General features: G+C 39.3%; 1 protein-coding gene across 7 annotated transcripts in view; it reads left to right on the top strand.

Annotated features, from left to right (window-relative positions):
• The window catches only part of RALGAPB (Ral GTPase activating protein non-catalytic subunit beta), an 86,549-nt gene that overhangs the window by 61,109 nt on the left and 4,904 nt on the right, over positions 1 to 20,536 (top strand). For all 7 annotated transcript variants that reach the window (XM_019750223.2, XM_019750217.2, XM_019750222.2 and 4 more), the window contains 9 exons: positions 44 to 196; positions 2,877 to 3,086; positions 7,215 to 7,373; positions 10,345 to 10,510; positions 12,969 to 13,091; positions 14,643 to 14,779; positions 17,113 to 17,221; positions 18,019 to 18,097; positions 20,337 to 20,485. In XM_019750223.2, the coding sequence (XP_019605782.2) occupies positions 44 to 196; positions 2,877 to 3,086; positions 7,215 to 7,373; positions 10,345 to 10,510; positions 12,969 to 13,091; positions 14,643 to 14,779; positions 17,113 to 17,221; positions 18,019 to 18,097; positions 20,337 to 20,485 (1,285 nt within the window). The remainder of the gene's footprint in view (positions 1 to 43; positions 197 to 2,876; positions 3,087 to 7,214; positions 7,374 to 10,344; positions 10,511 to 12,968; positions 13,092 to 14,642; positions 14,780 to 17,112; positions 17,222 to 18,018; positions 18,098 to 20,336; positions 20,486 to 20,536) is intronic.

The raw sequence follows: 20,536 nt of genomic DNA, 5'->3' as shown, positions 1-20,536 counted from the left end.
ACCTAATGTAATAAAAATAGTGTTGTTTGTTTTATTTTAACAGCTTTTTGTGCCTGAACCTCGTCCAGTTCCTAAAAATGATGTTGGATTTAAATATACTGTGAAACACCGACCATTTCCTGAAGAGGTGGATAAGATTCCTTTTGTGAAAGCAGATCTGAGCATTCCAGATTTGCATGAAATCGTCACTGAAGAAGTAAGATAAATTATTCTCAGCTATTGTTAAGGGAATGACTAAAAACATTCTTAAACAACTTCTGTGGTCAAGACACTGTCTTTTTTTTTAAAGTATTTTTGGAGGTGATTCATAAGATGACTTGGATCTCTGTCATCCAGGAGGTTATATAGGAAGACAAGTATAGATTGTGGTTTATTGAAAGGAACTGAACCTCCTTTAGAGAGGGTCACTGAGCTGCCCAGGCTGGTCTGTGGTAGGTTTCAGTAGGGTGGTGACATGATCAGACTCTAGGGGAGGATATTGGGAGAAAGGAGACCAATTCAGAGACTGTTATGACAATTCTGGCAGGAGAAAGGAAGGGCCACCTCACTAATGGTGGAAGTTTAAATACAGAGGGTGCCAAAAAATGTATACACATTTTAAGAAAGGAAAAAAACTGTATTAAAAATGTAATACAATGAATGACACTAGCATTCATTTGATTAGCACCATCTTTTGAGCGAACCTCATACTACACATTGCTACTATAATTCACTTCAATTCTGAAAAGTAATACATAGGTAACATCTCTTAAAATGTGTACATTTTTTTGGAGCACCCTCTCCCCCCTCCCCCGGTATATGCAATTATTATAGGTAGATCCAACATGTGTTGGATTGGTGAGGGAAAGAAAAGAGGTAAAGAACTTTAGATTTCGAGCTTAAGTGGCAAAGAAGATATTGGTGCCCTTTACAAAAATAATGGAAATTAGGAAGAGGAAGGTTTGGGAAGACAGGAAAAATTTATTTGGTTTAAGTAACTGGTATATTACAGGTCAAGGGAGAAGAATTTTAAGAAGTGAGGGACACGTGTGCCAGGGCATGAGAGAATAGAAAGGCAGGAATGGAGGCTGCCTACACCGTCAAGCGCTAGAAAGATCAGGGAGAAGGAGCACGAAGAAGAGGCCCCTGGATTTTGGCATGAAAGTGTAGCTGCCCTTTGAGAATAGGTTTCAAGGAGTATTAAAGTGGGGGGCAGAGTATAAGGGGCTGGGGAGAGAGTGGTCAGTGAGAGACAGTGAATATAAACTACACTGTTAGCAGCGAAGGGAAGGGTGCAGAGTGGATAAAGCAGGAGGGAGTAGCCTAGTTGAGGAAAGGCAAGACTAGTTATTTTTCTTTTTTTAATTCAAGGATGGGAGGTATACGAACGTGCTTAGAGGTTGAAAGGAAGGAACCAGTGGAGAAAGGTCTGCATCTGCTAACACTAGGATGGGCTGGGGCAATAAGTAATAGAGTAAGGCCCTGGGGGCAGTAGGGTCAGGAGTCCATGTGATTGTGTGTAGAAAAGGGATACTTCTGGTAAGACTGGAGAGCAGAGGTTCAAGGCCCTCCCCTCGGCGCGCCCTGCCTAAGGCCTTGGCCTAGCTGTGTCCCGACGGTCCAGGTTGGCTCTCAGGCCTCTAGAGTCTCCACTTTCTTAGCGCACCTCTCTCTAAGCTTGTTGCTCCTTCTCTCAAACAGAATAGGATTGAAAGAGACGATGCGTGTAAAGCGCTGGACACAAAAGAGGCGGTAAATAAATGGGAGTTGTTGCTCCGGCTACTGTAAAAAAAAAAAAAAAAAGACAGAGGAGAGTAAAGTTCAGACACATGTAGAGATGGAAAGGAGGGAAATTGAAGGAGCTTACATAACTTTTAACCTTAGTTCTTAGTAATGAAATAGGCAATGAAAGAGGGCTCTTAAAATTGCCAGGCAGCCCAGCTGAGAGTAAGGAGCATCGTCTGTAGTGAACTTACTCTGCTGACTCTTCCCAAGTCCTTGGGATCTGGACGCATAAGTGAAAAACTTGGTGTGGAGATTGAAAGGGGTGAGACTATGGAAGAATAAGGAGCAACAGCACAGCTGTTTAGATGCTTAGGAGAGGGGATTAAGATGTTAGATTTGGTGCAACAACAACAGCAAGAAAAGATGTTAGGTTTGGGGGTTTAAGCTTGGTTGGGAGGTAGAGGAAGCCAGAAGGATGCACGTGGCCTGGGAAAATATGGGGAGGGGCTGGGTGCCTCACAGTGATGAGAAGCGACGTTGTGGAAATGCTGCAGGAAGGGGGCTTACGATTGGAGAAGGGAATTTCAGAATTGTAGTTCTTGAAAGTATAGCACACCTGAGGTGCAACGTGCGCTCATGGATGGCCAGAGTTATGAAGGTTGGGCAGGTGTCGAAATAGAAGCCAGGTGGTTAGGAGAATCACCACGGCTCACGAAAGAAGATGGAATTTTAAAGTAGGATTGATCAGAAGGGAAGTGGAGGGTCGGCGGGGAGGCTCAGAGAATAGTGGAGTAATCCATATTGATAAGGACGTCAGAACACAAGGAGGTCACTGCAGGATGATGATGGACAGTGGTCTGGAGGAGGGGCGAGAGCAACAACTCTGCCCCCTTTCTTGAAGGGCAGTGGAGACAGAATGGTTTCATTTACAGGGAGGAGATGAAGGAGCAGTTATTGAGGCCGGTGGGGAGTTTCTTTAGTATTTGTTTTAACCTTGAAACATGTTTGCTTGGTTGCATACACTGTATTGAATTGAAACTCACTGTTGATCACTGAAAATCATCTTCGTTTACTTTGTTACTTGTAGCTTTATTTTCATTTTAAAATTAAGATTAATCCTATTATAATGCTTTTGTAAAAGCTCCAAAAAATTAAATATTTGCTTAATTCAGTTAGAAGAGAGACATGAAAAATTAAGGAATGGCATGGCTCAGCAGATTGCTTATGAAATACACCTTGAACAACAAAGTGAGGAAGAATTGCAGAAGAGAAGTTTTCCTGATCCCATTACGGATTGTAAGCCCCCACCTCCCGCCCAGGAATTCCAAACAGCACGCCTTTTCCTGTCACACTTTGGATTTTTGTCCTTAGAAGCATTGAAGGTAATTTTCCTAAACTGTTACGAGTAAGTACATCCTAAATGGGCATGGAACTGGTAATAGCTGAAACATTTTTATCAGAATATGCGTAGAAGGAATTTAAAGAAAAGAAACTGGTTAAATCCTACTTTGCATGCAAGTAAATGAAATTCTGTGGTGCTATAGTTTACTATGTGAGTCCGTGACAGTCCCATGAATGCTTTCAGAGTTCTGGCTGCGAGGACTGCTTTGATAATACATCCAGCTCTGAATTTTCCTGAGTAATGTAAGACATATATAAATAACATGTTTCACATACATAAATAACATCTACAGATAGTTAGAAAAAGAATATTAAAAATCTTCCCCTAGTAGGCGGCCGGATGCTCAGTTGGTTAGAGTGTGAGCTCTGAACAACAGGGTTGCCGGTTCGATTTCCACATGGGCCAGTGAGCTTCACCCTCCACAACCAGACTGAAGGACAATGACTTGGAGCTGATGGGCCCTGGAGAAACACACTGTCCCCCAATATTCCCCAATAAAATTTAAAAAATTTAAAAAATAAAACAAAAAGAGTGTTCCCTTAAAATAAAATTTTAAAAATCTTCCCCTAGTAAAATTTCTTACCAAAAGGATGCGCTCCGATTGACTCTGCTATTTCATGCCACTTTTAAAAAGGAACAAGTATTTGGAGCCAAGCACTTCTTTGTACTTTCTGAGATCGCTGTCTTGGTGTGTGTCCCAGCATCATTACTTGCCAACTATGTGGTCTTGGGCAAGTTACTGACTTTTCTGAGTCTTAGTTCCTCGTCTACAGTGGGGATGATAAAAGTATCCACCTCGTTGTGGTCATGTAAGATGCTTCGTGTAGTACTTGGCACAATGTAAACCAGCCTGGAAAGTAAATATTGCCATTAGTTCTTAGTTTCCTTATCCTTAAAACAGCTTACAAGGGAAGTGAGGCTGTCCCTCTTTTACAAATTTAGAAATAGAGGCTCCGATGTGAAATAGCGTGCCTGGGATTTGCACTAAGGCCTGTTTGTTTTGAAAAGCACAACTGAAGATTGCCAACCAAAAAGTTGCTTATTGCACAAGTTGTCCCCTGCCCTTACTCCCTAGCAGCTACTTGGTTAAAAGCCATTTATCTTTTTAGGAAAGCAGGGGAAACAGTGCTGTTTGATTTTGCATTTCAGCATGTAGATGGAAAAAATTTATGTTGCAGGAAAGTGAGTTGGTGAATGAGAGTATGAACATAAAAACTCTTTTAAAATGTAGAAGGAAAGAAGAGAGAGGAAATAATGAGAAATACAGGGGCAAAGACGGAAGTTAAGGAACAAAGATGTAACTTACAAATGATTAGTCATACTCCTAATGGAGAAAATTGAAGAGTAGAAGCAGTAATAAAAATGTACTATGAAAAGTTATTACATCCTGTGGACTGAAGCGAGATAAGAAGAGCCCTGATAGCACTGTCTCTGAGATTGTAATTTTCTTTTCATGTTATCTATCCTAGTTAAAATTTTAAGCTTTCAAGAAAATAATTCTCATGCTTTTTCATCTGTGTCAGACCGTAGGGAAAATGTCAGAAAGTTACCTGGTTTATTTTATGAATCTCAGCATATCTCTAACCACTTAAAAATGACAGCACACACATACAAAAAAGCTGTAAATCAATCTTACTTATGAATATATGTACAAAAATGTGTACAGAATATTAAGGAGAATGCTAGTAAAACTGAATTGAACAGCATACTAAGTAAATTACCTTCTACAACCAAGTAAGATTTATCTGAGGAACTCAAGGAGAGTTAGTTATTGAGAAATATTAGTAAAGCTATTAAGAAAATAATATGATCCTGTAAGAATCAGTCAAACAGTAAGTCAATACTCAGTAGAACAATACTCATTCTGATTTAAAAAAACAAAAAATCAGAACTAGTAATGTACATCTCTCTAAATGGCAGCAGTGAGAAACTAGAAGCACCGTTTGTTAAAATCAGGCAAAGGATATCTACCTTGACCACTATTTAACAGTGAGAATTTTTTAGTCAATTAAATTTTTTTATTTTAAAATAATTATAGATTAACAAAGTTGTTAAAAAAAAAAAATGTACGGGAAAGTTCCCCCAGTAACATCTTACATTATAGTGTAGTTATACTATCAAAATCAGGAAATTCAATGAAATAGTCAAAGAAACTAAGAGATAAAAACTATTGGAAAGACGACAGTTCATAGGTAATAAGACTTAATTAGACAACCATAAGAGAATCAATAAAAAGTTTAAAGTAGATGAGAGTTAAGATCACCACAAAAAAAGTACAAAAATTAATGACTGTAGTTATTCAGTTAAAAATACAATGCAAAAATACCCCATTTATATCTGTGATATTGACAGAAGTTATCCTACCAAACTGTGTGCAAGACCTAGAGGAAAAAAACTTTAAAACGTTATTAAGAGATATGTTTGTGCATGTTATGTTCCTGGATTAGAAGAGCATCCAGAAGAACAAGCTGATGAACTAGCTTACTTAAAAAAAGAATTTGGAGGCTTTGCCCTACCAGGTATATTACAGTATGCTATAGCTTCACAATTCCTTATCCATGATTTCAAAATAAAAACTGAAAACCAGAAGTTTTTTTGTACGTTTGTAGCAAATTCATTTAGTAACAAAATCTGACCTGAATTGACACCAGGCTATTTGTAGTCTTTATACTTATTTCACTTAGTGGGAATACGCCTCCGTTTTACCGGCAGAATTAATGACTTTGGTTCTAGGGAGCTGCCCCAGCCCTTGCCGGGAACATTATCTAATAGACTAGAAGACCGAGCTCACAATTCTTGCCGATGTAGAATAGTGATCCTTGCCATCCCCGGGATATGCTTTCCTGAAAAATACCATGGATGTCAAAATACCATGGGTACCATTGTTGGGCAAGATGAAGATGTCCAAGAAGATACGGGGTTAGGGGGAAAAACAAAACCAAGATATGCATTTAAAAAGTTAATAGACTTTATTTTTTAGAGCACTTTTAGGTTTGCAGAACAATTGAGCAGGAAGTATAAAGAGCTCCCATGTTCCCCCTCCCCCAGTTTTCTCTTACTAACATCTTGCATTGGTGTCGTACATTTGTTGATGAACCAACATCTGTGCATTATTAACTGAAGTCCATAGTTTGTTTACATTAGAGTTCATTCATATTGTACATTCTATGGGTTTTGACAAATGTATAATAACGTGTCCACCATTACAGTATTATACCAAATAGTTACACTGCCCTAAAAATCCACTGTACTCTGCCTATTCCTCCCTCCTCACCCCCTAACCCCTGGCAACCACTAATCTTTTAAGTGTGCCTCCACAGTTTTGCCTTTTCAGAATGTCATATAGTTGGAATCATACAGTATGCAGCCTTTTCAGATTGGCTTTTTTCGCTTAGCAATATGCATTTAAGATTTCCTCCATGTCTTTTTGTGACTTGATAGCTCTTTTTTTTTAATTACCGAATAACATTCCATTGTATGGATCACAATTTATCTGTTCACTTACAGAAAGACATCTTGGTTGCGTCCATATTTTGGCAATTATAAGTAAAGCTGCCGTAAACATTTATGTTTAAGTTTTCGTTAGACGTAAGTTCTTAATTCATTTGGGTAAATACCAAGATGTGCAATTGCTGTGTTGTATGGTAAGACAATGTTTAGCTTTGTAAGAAACCACCAAACTGTCTTCCAAAGTAGCTATACCACTTTGCCTTTCCATCAGCAATGAATGAGGAAAAAATGCATTAAAATTATTTTCTTGAAAGCATAATACATTATAGAGAAAATCAGATCCAGAATTAAATAAGTATTAGATTGGTCCAAAAGTAATTGTGATTTTTTGCAATTATTTTCAACCTTTTAAACCTCAGTTACTTTTGCACCAACCCAATAGTATGATCTCAGTTGTCTTTAAGAAAAAGGCAAATAAAAGAACGGGAAGGAAGTACACAAGAATGTTAAATTGTTTCTTTAGTTGAGGATTATGTGCCTATTCCTGCCACTTTGTACGTTTCATACTTACTAGTTGTTAAACCATGAACAAATACTGCTTTTATAATTAGAATAGTGAAAAGAGGTAATCATTTCTCCTTTCTTCCTTTGGTGGTAGGAACCTGCAAATAGTCGTCTACCTCCTCACCTTATTGCACTTGACGCCACAATACCTGGATTTTTTGATGACATTGGGTATCTGGATCTCTTGCCATGTCGTCCCTTCGACACAGTTTTTATTTTCTATATGAAACCAGGTCAGAAAACAAACCAGGAGGTAAGATTTCCGAATTATGGGGTAATTTTTTATGCTCGTAAATACACAAAATTTTACATGGCTTGTGCTTATCCATAGTAGGAGATGTGTTATACTTGACGCTTAAAGAATCGTTGTGAACCAGTTCAGAAACTGAATTAATGAAAACTGGTGCTTGGAGTCCCCAGTCCTTTGATTCTCAGTTAGTGTGATTTAGAGCCGAGCTATAGCCTGTCTTTCTTCCTCTTAAGGAATTTAGATTCCTAAGACAAACTAAAGTACAGAAAGTTAGCCACAAAAAGCTAAAGCAAGGCCTGATTGCTTAAGAATAAAACAATAGCAGGAAGTATTTACTGAATCTTCCCTGGGCTCAACGTGCCCGGGGACAGAAGTGAATAATGAGTCTTTCCTCTTGAGCTCACCTTCTGGGTAATGTCACAAGCAAATAATTTCAGTTGAGGCATGCGTAGTGTGTAGTGAGAAATAACACCTGAAATAAAGGATAAAAAACAGAAGACTAAGTAAAGCACAGTTGTATGTGTGTGACAAAGAGACTAGGAGAAGGATGAAGAAAACTACTATAGATGAGAATGAAAACAGAAAATTGGCTGTTGGAAATGAGTAAGTGAAACATGGCCTAGGCAGGTAGTTACCGAATGTGACTAGGAAGGGCCACAGGAAGCTTTGTAAAGTACAGTATTCAGATACGTAGGGCACTGTGACTGGGAACTTTCTTGTAGTCATCCTAAGACCGTTAGCTACTCAAATTGAGCATACCTAAAGAAACTTAGCAAAGTTACTAAATCTTCATACTAGAAGCATTATTCCAAATTATTGGTGAGCTACTAGAAAACAAGATTGATTTATTGGAAAGTTTTTCTCATTTGAGGTAAGTGATTCAGTAAGTGTTTATTAAGTGTCTGCTGTTGGTAGGTGTCAGCGTTATAGTGGTGAACAAGATCTATGTGGCTTCTAGCCTTCTACAACTACTGTCTAGAAGGGAAGACAGAGGATTAAATTTAAAAAAACAGCAAATTATGCTAAGCATAGGAGCATATTAACAGCAGCCATAACAGGAAAACCTAATCTGGCTTTAACAAGGCATCCTTCAAGGAAAAGACCTTTAAGCTAGTGTGTGAGGTATGCATTGACACTAGGTAAAAAGGTAGAAGCAGGTTGTACTAACAAAGGAATAACATGCGTAAGGGCCCTGGAGGTAAGAGAGAAATCCGTCTTCACAAAATTCATTGTGGGGTCCAGTACGCGTGGATCTTGGGAGGATGTGGGCTGGTGGTAGCCAGAGATGAGACTGGTGGACTCAGCTTTTTGGAAGAGCCTCAGTAGAATTGGGTTAATTGCAGGGGTTGGGAATCTGTTTTGAAGGAAGTCTAATGCCTGGTTCAGATGAGAATAATGGGGCCATTTTTCTCCTACCTGTGAAAGAAGACACACACCCTTGAGGTAATACAAACCAATTTAGGTTCCTTAGCTGTCTAGGGACTGAGGGTGACTAGGAAACAATGAAGATTCTCGGAGGCCCCCTTGAGCGTGGCTGAGACCTGCTTTCCCTAGCTACAGTATAGATGTAAATCTACAGTATAGATGTAAATGAATTTCCGGCTACCAGCCAGTGGCCTTCAATTTGAACTTGACTCACTTACTGCATCTTGACTAACTTCAGAAATTGTTTATTGAAAAATTTGACTAATGAATACAAATTTTAATTGGAAAAAAACTAGAACTGACTATGAAGTCAGTTTCCTGGCACTTACAAGCATATGAAGGGATATGGGTGAACTAAAGAACTTCTCTTCTAAAGAGAAATGTTTAAGAGATGATGTGTTTGAGAGATGATGGCCCACCAGTGATGTCCAGTGGACTGAGAAGTAATAGATGTAACCCCCCAGATTTTGCTTTTATCAGGCCTCCTGATGGTCTTGACATAGATTAGCATTGTATGAACTGCATCAGTGATACGCGGACTGGCTGCATCAGTCTTTTGGAGGAACTTTTAAAGACAGTGATTCCAGGATCCTGCGTCTGCTGATTGCAATGCAGAAGGTCGAGTGGGCTAAGAGAATGTTATGTTTAAGAATCGTATGTTTAAAATACATTTACACACACACACACACACACACACACACACACACACCCTTGCCACCCCTTTTATTTTTAATTTATATGGGATGTCTCATTTTCTTTCCTTTAGCGTAGGCTTTTCAACAGCATCACTTCCTATTTGGGGCAGGCTACTTCTTTGTACTGGGAGTTGTCCTGTAAATAGGACATTTAACAGCACCTCTGGCCTCTACTCACTAGATACTTGTAGCGCCCCACCAGTTGTGGTAACAAAAATGTCTCCAGACATTGCCAAATGTCCTCTGGAGGGCAAACTCACCCCATGAAAACCAGGGGCTTTTCTTTTGAGGGGCAGTGAAAAACCCAGGCATTAAATTTGGAACTTAGTGAAGAGGGGAGAACCCCCTGGTCACTTCATTTTTTTTCTGGGATGGCTGCATTCATTCTCTTTTTTGGACTAAGAGAAGGATATTTTTACACTCATGTATAACTACATACCTATGGAATGTTTCTCACTAACCAGACAGTAACCTCTGTGAAGGCAGGGACATATTAATAGTATTTTTTGTTTACATTTAGTAAATATGTCTGGTTCAATAATTGTTTTGCTAGGTGGGGAACTAAGGGCTTTACTTGCAATATCACCCTTAATCTTCACAATGTTACTTTCCCCCACTTTATAGATGAAGAAACTGAAATAGGGAGGTTAAGAAACTTGCCGAAGGCACAGCCAAGATTTGAATTAAAATCTAACTCGAAAACATGCATTTTTAACTACAGTGACACATTCCCAAATTTATTCTGAGCTTAGACTTGATTTGTCAGCTACTTCAAAGCTAACTGATTGTTATGATTTATTTTGATATGCTCTTTTGTTTCCTTCATTATAGCTGATGATCAGTATGTTTTTCAGATTTTAAAGAATGTGGAGTCTTCCAGAAATGTTCAGCCACATTTCCTAGAATTTTTGCTCTCCCTTGGCTGGTCAGTAGATGTGGGCAGACACCCTGGTTGGACTGGGCACGTTTCCACCAGTTGGTCTATTAACAATTGTGATGATGCTGAGGGACCCGAACAAGGTAAAGCTCATAACGGTCATTTGTTTTCTCTTGTTTCGTTACCCTTGGTTTTCCCCCTCACTATGCGTTTGTAGTCTTATTAAAAACAGAAACAGAAACCTGTAAAGGAAAAATCTTCTGCTAGTCCTAGTCCTCACATGAGGTCACTTAACAATAGTTTGTGTACTCTTCCAGCTATTTTCTGTGTATATGGGGGGAAAAAATCGTAAGTGAATAAATTTTACATATGAAGAGAGAGTAATTAATATGAAATGAATGGCTTATCACAAGGCTAGTAAGTTCTTTTTTATAGTTTGAGTAAACAAATTCCATTTTTAAAAACAATATTCTAATAAATTTAGGTTATCTGTAGCAACAATACAGTTTCCTAATAAGTGTATTTTGTCTAATAAATAACAGTTTTCTGTTAACAGATGTGTTCTGTAGACTTTGTGGCTATCATTAAAGGTTATATTCTTGGGATATTATATGAAAACCTTTTTAGTAAGCAGCTGACTATCTCTGAGAGATTCATGCCCATCTCTAAAATCCTCCTGAGGAAATGTCATCAGGATAACAAGTACCAGAGCAAGTATAAATTTAAACTTAAGACCTTTGCCCCACCTGGCTAATGTTCTTTGTTCTGAGGCCTCCTGCAGTCACTGGAAAGTTAATATTATCTCTCTGAAGTGGGTAATGCTTGCATCCAATGCTTTGAATTATCAGAGTCCTTCTGTCAACAAGATTATACTCTCACAACGTTTCCCATTAAATACCCCTGTGACTTGTGATCCGTAGCCCGTAGTTTTTTTCTAGTTTCAACCAAGGTTGAATCGAAAAAGTATTGGGGGATATATTCTAATTTTCATTTGCACATGTCCTTTAATATGTGCTTGAGTGTATTTATAGACTAAATTCCCACAAGGGGAACTGATAAAGGATATGCACGTTTTTCAGTTTGATAAATGTATCAGTTGGATGCTTATGGTTGCAAGTCACAGAAAACCTGACCCATACTGGCTTAGATTTTGGTCATTGATTGCCCCCTGTAACTGAAAGTTGCAGAGATTAGTGTATACTTTTGTTGTCACTTGATCAGCACTCCTATTTCTCTGCAATTTTCCTTTAGCTCTGCTCTCCATATGTCGGCTGTATCCCCAGTGTGGCTATTCTCATTGCAAAAAGGCAGTTCCAGCCTTTACATTCATGTACCACACTAACCTGAAGAGGAGAGAGAAAAAAAAAAGAGGAGAGAGTAGCTGGGTCTCAGAACCTCCCTAGTCCCCAATCCTGAGATACGCAGTGATTGGACCACCCCAGACCTGTTGCTATAGCGGGAGAGATGGAATGACCCTGATAGAGAAATATAGACAAAGTAGAACTGGTGTGAAGGGTCAGTCCCCCCCACAGTTCATGCCTGCTACAGACAGAGTAGGGGAGGGGAGAGTGGGTATTGGGGCAGTAACCATAGCAGCTACTACAGTAGATGCGAAATACCTTCCCAGCATCTAAACCAGGAGTCGGCAAACTACAGCGTATGCCTGTTTTTATAAATAGTTTTATTGGAACTCAGCCACTCTCATTTATGTATTGTTTATGACTGCTTTCATGCTACAGTGGCCAACTTGAGTACTCGTGGCAGAGACCACATGGCCTACAAAGCCTTTTTCACTCTCTGAGCCTTTACAGGAAAAGTTTGCTAACCTCTGGTCTAACCTTCCTGTTTGCCACATCCTCACCAACATTAGGTATCTTCCAATCTGTTAAGTGAGAACTTTTCTATTTTCAGTTATGATTGAGTTTTAGTATCTTTTCATATTTTTATTTCTTTCCTGAGAACTTCTTTCCATTTCCTTTTTGCAAACTTTTGTCAGGTTGTTGGTCTTTGATGTATTACTACTGGCAGGACATCATGTTCATTTTAACGGAGGACTGTACTAACTCAGGAAATGTTACCATTGTTAGTGAATGTTGCTGGCTTAGAGCAGATACTATTACTAAAACTGCCTGTACATTTTATATCACTGACCACTGTGGGAAGGGGAATAGAAGCAGAGCTGAGAAGGAGCAGCAGAGAGAGACCAGGGATAGAAAGGCCTTGAAAACAAGAGTACACACACTCAGACACCTGCTCTGACTCCCTGCAGAGGGACTGGTGGCCTTGTTCCCCTCGATTATTACCTCTTCCCGAAAGACTGTTCCTTTAATCTGCCTCATACAGGTGAGCCAAAGGCCCCGCTAATCAGAAGTGGTCTGATTCAGAGTCGTTTCAGAAATGATGTAAGATTTTATAACTTAAAGTTAGTGTAAAGACATTTAATGAACGTTTATAGTGTATTCTTACACACTAACTGGTTGTTGTTGGAAATTTACATTCTATCTATTACTTCTTTATTAACTAATTAAAATTTCATGAAGCAGGATGAAATTGGGGTTTTCCTGCTTTTTGGAGCAATAATGCAGTGTTTCTCATTCCTAGATGAAGTGATTTCCTCCGAAGATGTCGGGGCTAACATTTTCAATGGACAGAAGAAGGTGCTGTATTATGCTGATGCCCTTACGGAAATAGCTTTTGTGGTTCCTTCTCCTGTGGAGTCCTTAAGTAAGAGCATGATTTATGTGGTGCTGCTTTAGGATCTATTTTTGTATCCACTGGTTTGTGCAGTATTATTGCATTGGGAGAGATTCTGAAGGCATTCTTTTGCCTCTAAGGCCTGATAGCTTTTAGATTATGCAAAGGTACAGGACATTAGGAATTCTTAAGGAAAATAATTAAAGACAAGCACACTGCCCTTCTAATAATAATCTTTAAATAGTGAAGGAGACCCACTTCAACCCATTTTTGTCTTTTTAAAATCTAATCAATACATAGAAGCCCTGTTTTTCAGTTTTCTCATTTCTTTCACTAATTATGTGTGAGCCTCCACGTACTTCCCTTCTTCCACGTGGGAGTCTTTATATGGAACCCCACAAAACCTTACAATTGGAAGGCTCTTGTGGCGGCCTCCAGCTGATCTAACACCGAGCACGAGAAACTTCAGCAACCTAGAAAAGATAGTGATCAAGCCTGTTCTTCAGGATCGGGAGTGACTGATTACTATTCAGTGAGAACTCATAGTCTTATTTTGCCTAAAATCTTTGCTTCTTGCAAATTAAGTCCATTTCTTAGTGCCTGACCAGGCAGTAGGCGGAAAACTACCTTCTTCATTGAGACCATCCATAGGATGGGAAGCTGCACGTCACATTTTCAGTCTCATCTCCAGGCTACTGACTTTTCATGTGCTCTACTTTCGCAGCCTTCTCACCTTGGTACTTGGACCCTTAATTTCCTACTCTAGGCCCCTCCCTGTCTCTGTGGGGACATTTGTGTCCCTGGTAGGAGCGGCCTTCCATGGGCTAGGTCAGTATCTTGGCTGCTGTTTGCCGTTGTGTCAGGGCTGTGATCTACCACCTAATTCCAGAAGCCAGGCCTCGTCTGTCTTCTGTGGGCCGAGTCCTGCCTGGTGTCTCTGGCCCAGCCTGTTTGCACCAGCCCAGTTCTAGAGCTGGGTCAGTGTCCTTGCACTGTAGTTCCCACAGTTGAGCTTCACCTCCTGTTATGGAACATCCTCTGTGCCAACTGTGCCCCCGTCTGTCTGTATTTTTGTTTTTTCTAACTCTGTGTGTGCTTCCAGCCAGATGACTCCTTAGTCACAGAGACTCGGTCCTGTAGCTTTGGGATGCCCTAGTGCTACTCGGCACCATGCTACATGATTGAATGTATAATCAAAATAATTTGGAGAATAACAGATGGCTTTTATTATATTCTACATCTGAAAAGTCAAATTGATTTATTTTCTAGTCTTACCTTATCCTGGAGAGCAGGAGCCAGCAAACTACAGCACATAAGCCAAATTCAGAACACCAAGAGGGGCTTTTACATTATTAAAGGGTTATAAATCAAATACAAAGAAGAATATGCAACAGAGACCTATATAGCCAGCAAAGCCTAAAATATTTATTACCTGACCCCTTGCAGAAAGTATGCCAACTCATGCTCTAAAAGCAATGCTTTGCTTAAGGGACTTAGCTTAGACGATTAGCATTAGTTTAAACACTTTTGCTCCAAAGAAGTAGTAGGTATTATAATAATTTTTTTTCTTTACCTTCATAGCTGATTCATTGGAAAGTAATATCTCAGACCAAGATAGTGATTCAAATATGGATCTTATGCCAGGAATCCTGAAACAGCCATCCCTAACACTTGAGCTTTTCCCTAATCACACAGACAATCTTAATTCCTCACAAAGGGTAAGTCACTTTATTGATGTATATCCAAAAATTTGTAGTGCAATGGGTGTAATTTTAGGATCATGCCTGAAAAGCTTTTAACTTTAACCCAGAGAGTAATTATAGCTGTACTCATTCACTGGTGTCCTCATTTTTAAAAATCGAATTTTCACAGTTTTCTTTTTTCCAGCTTGCAACAAATAGTTCATCCTAAGACAGCCTATGTGGCTTTTCTTGATTAAGCCATTCTGGTACCTGCTTGGTTGTCTCACCCATTTCTTCTCAAGCCTAGGTTTTTAATTTGGTCCCAAAAATAACCACTAAAGGTACGACAGTGGCTCGACACCTTTAATCACGCGACATTCAACTTAAACAGGTCTGGCTACATAGAAGCGGTAGCAGTTTGGAGAATAGCCCAGTGAGTGAATGAACATACTGAGTGAGGCACACAGCAGCTACTGTTAATACAAGAAGAGAGCATTTTGCTTTTATACTTTTTTCTTACCGTGTCACTGGATGTTATGTCTTTACCTGTGTTTTCTCCTCACATTACCTCTTAATCCTTACTGGAAAGGAACCAGTTAAGTGAAAGCAAGAGTACGGGATCAGTTCCTAAGTGTAAGAAGATTGATTTTTAAAAAACACACAAAAATAACAAAGACCAAAGAAGTATATACTTGACAGAAGCCATGCCTCCATTGTACAAGATTTTAATTTGGCTCCTTCCACAGCAAAAATTATTTTTAACAGGAGAATATGCTTAAAGTATATGGGAGAAGTTTTCCCCTTTAAAATTGATTTAGGAAAAACAGTTAAGTTGTATAGGATTCTCTGAAATAGACTGATTTTGAAAATCCAGAGTTGCTATATTTAAAAATGTTTCACAGAATACAGTTTGGAGATGAACAAGTCCGTGTTGGGTGGCAATGCAGGATTTTAGCCAGATCTCATAGTCAGAGATTGGCTGCCCTTGTACTCATTTTCTGACTGCCAGCATAGTTATTCCTTAACATCCAAAGACTGACAACTCTTAAAGCACATTGCTTTTACTTATCACATACTTTACCATAGACTGCTAACAAACTAAAAAAAGAAAAGTGACCATTATCTTAATAGAAGCAAAAACAAAAAAACAAAAAACTCTTTAGCAGTGTTGGAGGAAAAAAGGTCAGTGTGTTAGGCAGAATTCTATGACCACCTCCAGTGACTCTGCCCTTGTATAATGTCATCCGCTTGCATGTGGGTGGAACCTGTGAATATGATGAGATAGCCTGTGATTGTTACATTATATGGAAAAGGGATTTTGTAGCTATAATTAAGGTTACTTTGAGTTAATCAAAAGGGAGATCAATCTAGGTAGGCCTGACCTACTCACAGGAGCCCTTTACATCTAGGATTGGAAGTCAGAGATGGAGAAAGTCAGAGATTCAAAGCTGATCAGGAGCGACGATGCTAAGAAAATAGGCTCTGAGTAGGTTGCATGTCTGTCACTACTTTGAGGGAAAGCTCTTTTTCAGTCATTTTCTGTGAATTCCACAATGGCAACAGGAATCAGGGGAATTGATTGCCATGGTCTCTGGTCATCTAGGAAAGACGTGTATATTTTTGTGCTAAGAAAGCAGTTTTATTTTTAAAATTCAACGTAAGTGTGCAATTCTTTCTCTGTACACATAGCGTTGTTTAGGACTTTAGCATTAACTCAGCTCTGCTTCATGCCCTAACAGTGATGGGACTCAGTGTGCCACGCCAGTTGCTGGGGAACCACATAGTCCTATTAGCCTTTCAAAGAAACTTAAAGCCAGTTGGGTGGGCAGGGGAGCCACAAGCAAACGGTGCCTAATAGTGAAGACTTAAGCAACTTTTCTTTTTCGTTTTTGCTGACAAGAAAAAGGGATTTTTGTGCCCTCAATTGCAGTTGGTCTGAGAACTAGGAAGAGTTTGCGGATGGGACATTTAAGAGATAAGGCTCCCAGGCAAATCAGCAGTGTTGCTGTGATGGAGAAGCATGCTGCTTTCTGGCCGTGTGGAGAGACTCAAGTCCTTCAAGAGCTTGTGAAGACATTCCCGCAAATTTTATTTTTATTTCTATCAATTGTGATTGTTCGGTATTCCTTACCTTTTTTCCCCTTGAGGATTTTAGACCTTCAGTTCCTTGTTTTAGATTGAGGCTTGATAAGGAGAGAAGCCAATTAAGAGCTTGGTGGCAAATGTCTTTCAGACTTTTTTTCTGAACTGATTTCCCATGACTTACTACTTACGTCACTGGGCAGCTTGATACATGTATGGTTGTAGCTTTATTAAGCCTGTTCTTTTATTCTTTCTCCCCCTCTTCTGCTTTTCTCTGCCTCATGCAGCTCAGTCCCAGTTCCAGAATGAAGAAGCTGCCTCAGGGTCGCCCTGTGCCTCCCCTCGGACCTGAGACAAGAGTTTCTGTAGTCTGGGTAGAACGCTATGATGATATAGGTACTGTATAAGGACTCTGCCCGTACGTGCAGTTACAGCAGAATGACAGTGACTTGGTAAATGTCTAAAGGGAGCAGCAGCACGGGCGCGGTGTGGCGGCCAAGGGCTGGCACTGGAGTTTGGCAAGCCTGGGTTTGTATCCCGGCTCCACCACTCACTCATTTCCTTAGCCTCAGATGACTCATTGTTAAATGGAGACACTCATGGCACCTATTTATTTCATTGTCGTGAAGATTTGATGAGTCAAGTGGATACAGAGTCTTTAGCTGTGCGTGGTGTGACAGTTAACAGTTTGTTCCCATTTGGTCCCACTTGCCCCAGGACCTCTGGAAAGGGGGTGGGGTGTGGGTACATTTCCCTCATCCTCTTCTCACGAACCCTCCTGTCTAGTTTTAGTGTGAAGATTCATTTGTCCTTAGGAATTCTGCTGTGGATAACTTCCTTGTAACTTTTATATCAGCAACATAAGAGCATTAGAAATGCATATTTAGCCTAGACTCTCATCCAGCTCAGAGTTTGTGGGAAAGTGTGATAGCTGCTTTCCAATCCCTCCAAAACCCTTTCCAAGCCTACAGATTATGTTCTGTAAAAATCTCTGCTTTAGATGAACTTGGCAGAAGTATGTCTTGAGGGAGAATTTTTGTATTTGTGAGGAACAGTTAGGATTATGCATTGTAGGAGAGCACAGTCATATGTTTGTTGCTTGCTTGTGTAAAGAGATTAAAAAATTAGATTTCCTATTATTTGTTTGGGAAGTAGGAGGGAGTATTAATTGTAATGCTATTATTTTCTTTCAGAAAACTTTCCCCTCTCAGACCTGATGACAGAAATCAGTACTGGTGTGGAAACTACTGCAAATAGTAGCACTTCTCTGAGGTACACTCTTATTTGCTGGAAGTTTATCAGCATGTCTTTAAGTATAGAGAAACCTATTTTTTAGAGTATGTTGATTGCAGTTTAATCAAGAAATAGATAATGAAACAGAAGGAATGAAGGCAATAATAAACATAATTAGAGAAAAAGAAGTTGATAGATAAATGCACAAGGTGATCAGATTAGCAGGATTTTTAAATGGCATAATTTTAACTGCTGCTTTACATGTATTTGCAGCAAAAGAAAACATGAAGGCAATTAAGTATTAATGAAGACTGTAATGACAGGGTAGCAATGTTAGATAGACATAATGGAGTTAAACTGGTCAAAACATTCTGGGTAGATAGTTAAAATAGCCTCATCAAATGAGCTATTTAATGGAAAACTATTTCTAGTTAAAATAGCCTCATCACATGAGCTATTTAATGGAAACGTATTTCTAAGTAAAATGCAATACTAACTTTATTATAATGTTAAGATTTCTATTGTGGCATGCAAAGGATAAAAAGAAAATAATATGATTGCAAGAATAGTAACAATGTATCTGTATAGGCATTATAGTTCCAAGGCTTTTTGCTTGCCTGTTTTTGATTGAAACACATACTTTAAAATAACTCCAGCGGGACAATTATCATCTTCGTTTTACAAATGAGATAAAATAGGCTCATAGAGGTGCCTCAGCATCACATGTTCAGTGAATAAATGAGAAAAAGATCTGAACCCAAATGCTAACCTCATTTCGCACATCTCAGTAGAGCTACCCTTGATATTCAAGCTAAACTTGATATTTTGATTTGGAGTAAGTGCCCTTCTATTTACATGATCTGATTTGTATTGCATGTAAGAAGAATTTAGTCTAACATTGTTAAATGATTATTGTAGGAATGAAGTAAGTAAAGATGATTTATTTTAACATTTCAAAATTTCTAGAAGAGGGCAAGTCATTCTTAAAACTTTGTATTTTTTATGCGGAAGTATTTTAAAGTGAATTACAGGTATCCTAACATTCTAATTACATCAGTATGCATCTCCAAAAAATTAAGAACACTTTTCCAATAAAGATGACATTATCACAATAATAAAGTTACTAACAATTCCTTAATTTCCTGTAGTAACCAGTTTATATTCACATTTATCCATTTTCTCTAAACATCATTTACAGATAATTTGTTCAAATCAGAATCCACTTCAGGACCTTGCATCCTGTATTGTTTCAGTCTCTTTTAATCCGGAACAGTCCTGTTTTTACTTTTTCTCCATGACACTGACTTACTAAAGAGACTCGAGTAGTTTTCATGAGATGGACTTTTTTAGAACTAGTTTGGAAGAGAACTTTTAAGTGTCTTGTACTTTTTAAAAATCTTTTTAGGTCAAAAATTCTCAGACTGTAAAATTTGTATTTTATTGGTAGATTAGTGAAGTTTAGAATTTGTCTTGGGAGCAGAATTAGTATAGGATCGATTTTTATTTAACGTCTTAAAAAATTGCCTCACTGTTGCTTTGGCCAAAATCTCTTTACCTGCACAGAAAGAACGCTCACCATGTTGCAAAAGGAAAAAACAACCAACCCTGACATGTAGCCCCACAGAGTCACACAAGTACCTATAGATGCATTGGCATGTCCCAGACACATTAAGGTGTCATTCAGTTTTCCAAAGGTACAGTTGTTGGCTATAGTGCCCATTATCTGTCAGCGGCTTGGATGACTTTGGCTCAGCCAAGATGTGGTCATTGGTCACCTCTGCTGAGGAGGCCCTCCCAACCTCCTCCCTCCACCCCTGAAAAAAAATGACATCGGGGGTTCCCATAATGGACTTGAGCTGTACTCTCACTTGTCTGTCAGCGTTGGCTGTAGTGGAATTCCCTGCACTCGGAACAGCCCCTTTTCTTCTCTGTGAGGAGGAGGAGCTAAGTGAAAGGCCCGTAGTTGGGTGCTAGGTTTGCAGCTCCCCACAATAGATTTCTCTGGCCTTTTCTTCCACCCTGTGTTCCAGTAGTTCTCTAAGCACATTTTTAGTGCCTTTTTTGTCAGGTTAACAAGACTGAGCCCAGTGATGGTATTTAGGGTCAGGTATTGGCAGGAGCTTCATCCTGGGCCCCCAGAAAGAGGACTCTGAGCAGACTGACCTTCTTGGCTCTTCTCAAACACTGCTTGGCAACAAGTCCCCGTGGTATTCTTGTATGTACGTGAGGGACTTCAATCCTTGATTATCTGAGGTAAAGAAAGTTTTCTTTTCTTAAGATCTACCACTCTCGAAAAAGAAGTTCCCGTCATATTCATCCACCCGTTAAACACTGGATTATTCCGGATAAAAATTCAAGGAGCCACTGGAAAATTTAACATGGTCATCCCTCTTGTGGATGGGATGATTGTCAGCAGGCGAGCACTTGGTAAGGTCTTCACATGCGGCTGACGGGTTAAGAGTTCTTTCTATTTCTCGT

This window comes from Rhinolophus sinicus, linkage group LG13, assembly GCF_036562045.2.
Source record: "Rhinolophus sinicus isolate RSC01 linkage group LG13, ASM3656204v1, whole genome shotgun sequence".
NCBI lineage: Eukaryota > Metazoa > Chordata > Mammalia > Chiroptera > Rhinolophidae > Rhinolophus > Rhinolophus sinicus.
This window is presented reverse-complemented; position numbering and strand designations above follow the sequence as displayed.